We start from the raw sequence: 6876 nt of genomic DNA on the forward strand, positions 1-6876 counted from the left end.
TTCATCATTGAACGCAGGACAGACGATGAGGATACTGAAAGGCAATGCCGTATGATGTATATGCAGGCGAATATACTTTTACGTAAGTTTAGTTTCTGTTCAGATGAGGTGAAGGTGTCACTTTTTAAAGCATATTGTACAACACTTTATACTGCTCATCTGTGGTTCAACTATAGAACATCTAGTTTACAGAAGCTGCAAGTAGCTTATAATGATGCAATGAGAATTTTACTAAAGAGACCTAGATGGCATAGTGCAAGTGAAATGTTTGTGAGTGCAAGAGTAATCACTTTTAAAGCACTGTTACGAAATCTTATGTATAGATTTATCTGCCGGCTAAATGCTTCAAAAAATTAGATTATTGTGGGTCTATCAAATATAAGGGTTAGTACTACACGGTATCAGTCAAAGCTGTGGAGACATTGATATTGTTGTATTTTGTAACTTTTTATTGTGGTGGTAGATGCTGTGGGTTGTATATGTTGTCCTATTGTCTTGTTTTTTTATTATTTAATTTTTTTTATTTGTACCTTGAGTCTGTAATAAAGATTGATTGATTAATCTTTCAATAAATAAAAATAAATAAAGGATTTTTTAGCATACACTATTTTTACAGTTTTTCCTATTTTCCCAATTTACCCGAGTTTCCAATTATGTCCAGCAGATGGTAGTGTCGGATCAAACTAAATGCACTAGAAAGCCGTAAGAAACTCCTTTTGCCAGTGTCAAAGAAGGACGTTTCAGGTACAGTAGCTTACTGTATAATAAATCATAGTCCGTGATTTGTTTTACAACTGTGACTTAAAAGAAAGGTTTTTAGGCTGTATGGTGTTTGGGATGGATTTGCATATAATGACATGAGTTAACAGGTTTTTCGACAGGTATGCTTCATTTATTGCCTCATATTAATATCTCATACAGAAAAAAATACCTACAATGTATATCTGTGACATTATTTGACACTTTTTGGTGCAGTCAGGTCTAATAGTACATGACTAACGTTAGCAACACTGACCATCCGTTAATCCAAGTTAGTTTCATCCATAAACTGGGAATGCGCGGCAATGAAATATAACACAACAAAATGCAAAGGAAATTCTTCTTTGGACAGCTTCTACAAAGTTATAAGTGCTCATTTGGCAGTACATAGGAACATTTTCCCTGCTTTAGGTGTTTTATGATGGCTAAAAATGTTTCGAGGTGCTTTAAAATGGGGAGAATAGACTGCATCATCATTAATACATGTCACTGACTCAGTCGTACATATTGTGAATATAGTGAAGTGCAAAAAATCTCCCTTCAGTTCATGTCCCATCAATGCCCTGAAAGAATCCTGATAGGAGAAGGAATGCATGCAGATGAAATGGCTTCTGAAATCACATGACTGTGCAGGTTTTTGCCTTTGTCTTGTGTAGATGTGACATTGAGTCCAGCTCAGGCCTGTTAGATACATGTGAAGTCCTCTTGGTGGCTCTGCTGGACTTGATGCGCTTCACATTCTTGTTGCTTTTACTGATGCAGGCCAGTGTAGCTATGTGAAAAATGTCCCTCACGCTGTTCTCGGACTGCTGCGCTGAGCACTCGATGTAAGGAGCTGAGATCAGCTTAGCCATGTTTGAACCCTAAAGCAAATAGTTAGAAATGACTCAAATACCTGATTTCCAAAAATATAAGAAAACGCATATAAAGCTCTCATCCACCCCCCCCATCCCCCACCCCCCCCAAATGGATATGTATCAAGTAAATGTCAAGTTTAATGTACAAGTATATGATTGTTTGCAACAATAATGATTATTGTTATGGTTTGCAAACTAAGCATCTTAAAGTATAAGCACATGAATATGGTACTATGCATATAATTATAGCCCATCCAACACCAAGGGGTCCTTGGTTAAACATACTTTAGCTACTACTAATCCTATGTTACTTCAAATGCTAAGGATTTAATTGCATTATTTTCTAGTACAAGCTTTTGAAATTGTATGTTGCATCTGTTCTTTTTTCATTGAAGGTATGAAATGTTCTTTAAAAACACACCTGGTCATACGATGAAGGAATGTCATTGGACAGCTGCACAAATGTGGCCAGGTCTGCACGCAGGTCTGACTTGCATCCAACCAAAATTACTTTAGTATTGGGACAGAATTCTTCAATTTCTCCCTTCCACTAAAGGATTTAAAAACATAGTGTTAGATGACAATCATAAAATCATATGTATTTAAAGAAAATTCTGATACATACCTGTGTTCTTATTGTTAACTAAAACTATTAAAAATTGAATTTTTTTGTAATAAAGCAAAATAAAATACAAAATGTGTAAATATTAGATGAAAAACAACATTTTTAAAATCGAAAATTTGAAATGTTGCCTTGATAACTAACTAAAAATAAGTTTAAGCTGAAGTATTTAAATAAAAACTGAAAATAAAAAAATAAAAGCTAAATCAAAATATTAATAAATACTATGGTTGCTTATATATTGCACTGTTATTAAAATAAATGTTATCATAATATCAGTAAAATTGATTGTTCTTCATGACTCCATGACATGATCAGATACTAACACACATTTAGGTTTAAGTATAATTTTTCCTTCTAGCCAGTGGAGAACTCTGGCAGACAGTATAGTGATTGGAGCAGTTCTACAGCATAGAGTTGGCACAGAGCCACAGATCACTATAGTCAGTGGGAGCACCAATGGAGACTGAAGCGCCCCAAAATGGCTAATTCTTTCTCTCTCAAAACCTCTTGCCTCCCAATGACATCAGAGGTTACAAAGCATTCTGTGGCACAAAGGCTCTGTGATTCTGGGACCCAACGTAAACAAGCTCTTAATGGTTGACGTTCTCCCCCTCATGTGATAATCAAAGGATCAAAGTGCTCCCACACATCCCCTTTCTCATTCATTGGACTCTTCTCTCAGATGTCTGGGCTTTTGTTCTCATTACCACAAAGATGGGGCTTGTGAGAATATCCCAACCACAATTCAGAGCTACAACAGTTTAAAACATTCAGCATCGATGAACAGATGTCTTTCAAATCAGCTTACCTTCCTTAGCACATTCTCCAGAGTCTCTGGTCGACCGATATCAAAACAGATGAGAACTGCATCAGTGTCTGGGTAAGAGAGGGGGCGCACGTTGTCATAGTATGGAGACCCTGCAAATAGACACAAAAACACTGTACTAATAAATAAATGATTTCTTAACATAAACTAATACATTTGAGCAATAACAGTACAATGGAACGTATAAGTTGAGCGTGTTACATTTATACAGCTGAATTATTTTAAGGTATGTTGCTATTAGATTTATATGCACACCTTGTATAACCGCTGCAATTAACTCTTATTTATATTATACTTATATTTAATACTTATACTTATATTTTATTTATATTATTTAACTTATTTATATATTCACAATCTATCAAACTGTTCAACAGCATGTATACAATTTTATTATACAATTTTTCTTTATTTTTGTTATAGCTTTCATTTATATATATATATATATATATATATATATTTTTTTTTTTTCACTTCAATTATATTTTGAGTTTTAAAAATGTTATGTGCTTTTGTCATTTTAGGAGTTTTTTTCTCATCTTTTCTTCTATATTTATTAATTTACAGCATGCAGTTGCATAGAACAACATCCCCATAAACTAGTCATTTGACAGTTCAAAGTCTTTAAATAAAGTCTAATAACTAAAAGTCTAAAGTAAATAAGAATTTTCCTTATCTATTTATTGAAAGTGTCACTGTGAGTAAAATCTTCTAAAGACATTGTGTTCGACTGATACTGGTTGATTTTCTGTGGGGGTCCCCGTGCAAGTCACTGTCCCGCTATAGGAAGACAGCACATGTACTCAGGATTCAAGCTCAGTAAATTAGGTTACAGCGCTATTCTGGGAGGTGAGTGTTGAATCTGCTCTAGAAAGTTTGTAGGGCTTGAAATGAGTTCAAACCTCAGATCATTAACCATCATTACTGAAATATTTAAAGGTCTCATTTTGAAATGTCTGTCCAGTCTGATAAAAGGATGGCGAGCAGCTTCATGGTTTCTCACAAAAACATAGATGAGGAGGGAAAAGATGATAACTGTAAATTCAGATTTCATAATATATAAACAGATGTGTCAATCTATAAACAACTGTGTTGAAAGAAATCATGCTACGATCACATACTACCTACATATCTGTAGTTTATTTTGAGAATAGTATTACCTATAACAACATTCATCTGAGTCATTCTAGAAGTGTGGGAGACAAGAGTGAGTCTGCTGTGAGAACATCACCGGCAATCCGTGTTGAGTCTGTATCAACTGGATTGGTCTAGTTTACTGTACACTCTTAAAAAATAAAGCTTACAGTCAACCAAACACAGTTTTACAGCTTGATTTAGTTGAAGAACCACAAAAAACTTCAGACAACCATGCATTCACAGAACAGAGACATTAATATGCTGATAGTGCAACATGAAGAGCTTATATTAAACTTGAACTAAACTCAAGATGTCCCTATAAACTGCTTTTGATAAGAAAAACCTGAAACCAAGCTGAACTAAAACCTCCATTTTTAAAAGTGTATGTTAATAAAATATGAAAATAGTCCTAACACTCACTTTTACATTTTTGCTCCTTCTCCAACCTCATCATCCCACATATTCATGGATTTATGAATTTCATTCACCTATGTATCTTATAAGTCTAACAAGAATCTCTGTAGTCCTCCTCACCCAGTCCCAGTCCCAGTCCACCAGAAGTTCATGGCCTTCAGAAAACTCCATCACACAGCCCACAAAGCCCAAAACCTCATTACAGCTTCTTTAACGACCAATAGCCTACATACATATGTGAATGTGTGTGGAGTTATAGGAGTCCCCAGAGACATCAAATTAGCAACATCAAATGGTTTTTCCTCCTCTTACCTGAAGTATCCCAAAGACTGAGCTCAACTCTCAATGTGTCCACCTCAAAACTGGCTGTGTAGTTCTCAAACACTGTAGGAACATAGTTCTGTGAGAGAAAGAGCAAAAGTTTGATATTTAACTAAACAAAACTAACTCAGGGCTAAAACATAACGCAAGTTTTGCATCCATGACACAAATGACATTAAAAATCGGATTAATGCTGATAGCGGTGACTTTTCTCTACAAACCTCTGGAAAGGAGTCTTTGGCAAAAACATTTAACAAAGACGTCTTCCCACACTGAGTGTCCCCGACCACAACTATTTTACATTTCAAATCGTGATGGTGATCCATCATGGACTAACTGAACCTCATCTCCATTCACTGTCGCTGAACATCCGCCGGTTGACCTCGAGTCTGCAGTCTGTCCATGTTACATGAGAGAAATATTCCAGTACTCTGTTCAAAGTGCTTTAAGTTGTCCTCAGTGTCTTCGGGTTGTGATAAAGGTGAGTTATGAGTAAAGCTGAACCTCGGCTCTCTGAAAAGGCGCGAGGCGCATCCTCTGTGCGCTGGGCTGCTGTGAGAAATAAACCGCTTCAACCGTGTCGCTCTGGAGTCTGAGAAACATCCACATATTTGTGTGTTGAGCGCAGCGCGAGACCGCCCCTCGCATCAGCTCGCATTCCAGCGCTCGAAACAGACCAACGGGATTTTCTGCAGAGCTGTCACACTAGTTAGGCTATATGCATAACTTACGACTGATGTGATCTATTAAACAGCCAGTAGCATAATTATGAAAACCGTTTAACTAATAACTGTTAGTTACACTATCCGTGTGTGGTCCTTAAGTGTTTTGAATACTTTTAAAGAAGCCTGCACCAAGACAACTTTTATTTAATCAAAAATGGCTAATTATTGTGAAATACTATTACAATTTAAAATAACTGTTTTGCATTTATATATATTTTAAAAGTAATTTATTCCTGTGTTGGCAAAGCTAAATTTTCTGCAGCCTTCGGTTTTACTCCAGTCTTCAGTTTCACGTGATCTTTCAGAAATAATCTAACATGCTGATTTTCTTGCTCACTAAATATTTCTTCTTATTATCAATGTTGAAAACAGTTGTGCTGCTTAATATTTGTGTAGATTTATATTATATATTTTATAATTAGGAAAAGAAGAAGAAGCCTTAACTGTGATAAATAAATAACCATATCAATTTATTTATCACATAAATAAATAAATATATTAATTTATTTATCACAGTTAAGGCTTCTTCATCTTTTCCTAATTTCTGCAAATAACTTTCTAAATTGAAATGCTATAATAATTCATGATGACTCAACACTGACATTTCAGTAACAGTCTTGATTTGAAATACTAACCAAATTATAGGATGATGTCTGGTAAAATAGGCCTTTGTTGATAATGATGGTTTTGCACAGACTCATTGGCCAATTTTGGACACACTCATTTTGAATTGTACCAATTTTGAAATGTAAATGATTCTTGGTCTGATTTTTGTGAGTACACATTTTAATACTGTTCTAGGTTATTTAGCAAAATGTGACAAATTTTGCCTGAATTAATGGTAGTCTATCTATCATGATATTCATCAATAGACCCTGAGAAAATGCATGAAAACGTTCAGATATCATTGGAAGTGGAATTCAGAGAGCGGTTTGTAAGAGTGTAATTCTCAAATCACATACTTCAAAAGAGCAGATATGGTAAATTGCAGTCATATACACAATTTTTTGTTTGGATTTTATGTCAAATATCAACAATCACAAAAGCCTCAGTCTAGCTATGATGGTATTTACAACAATGAAATAAAGTTGAAAATGGGTTGAATGTCCTATGATCTTATGATATGTTCTGACCTGATTGTATGATGAATCTGTGCTTCCTAAAGTGTCGTTTTTCCCAAAGAGCAATCACTGTGAGGTCAATACAAGATAT

General features: G+C 35.1%; 1 protein-coding gene across 1 annotated transcript; it reads right to left on the bottom strand.

Moving 5' to 3' along the window:
- Positions 1-870: 870 nt before the first annotated feature.
- Positions 871-5563, bottom strand: rnd3b (Rho family GTPase 3b). The gene is made up of 5 exons (XM_016237740.1): positions 5161-5563; positions 4931-5018; positions 3050-3159; positions 2038-2166; positions 871-1622 (listed from the first exon to the last, which is right to left on the bottom strand). The coding sequence occupies exons 1-5, from the start codon at positions 5266-5268 to the stop codon at positions 1377-1379; spliced, it is 681 nt and encodes a 226-aa protein (XP_016093226.1). The 5' UTR covers positions 5269-5563; the 3' UTR covers positions 871-1376.
- Positions 5564-6876: the final 1313 nt, after the last annotated feature.

The sequence above is a fragment of the Sinocyclocheilus grahami genome, unplaced genomic scaffold (assembly GCF_001515645.1).
Source record: "Sinocyclocheilus grahami isolate Dianchi unplaced genomic scaffold, SAMN03320097.WGS_v1.1 scaffold523.1, whole genome shotgun sequence".
Classification (NCBI taxonomy): domain Eukaryota; kingdom Metazoa; phylum Chordata; class Actinopteri; order Cypriniformes; family Cyprinidae; genus Sinocyclocheilus; species Sinocyclocheilus grahami.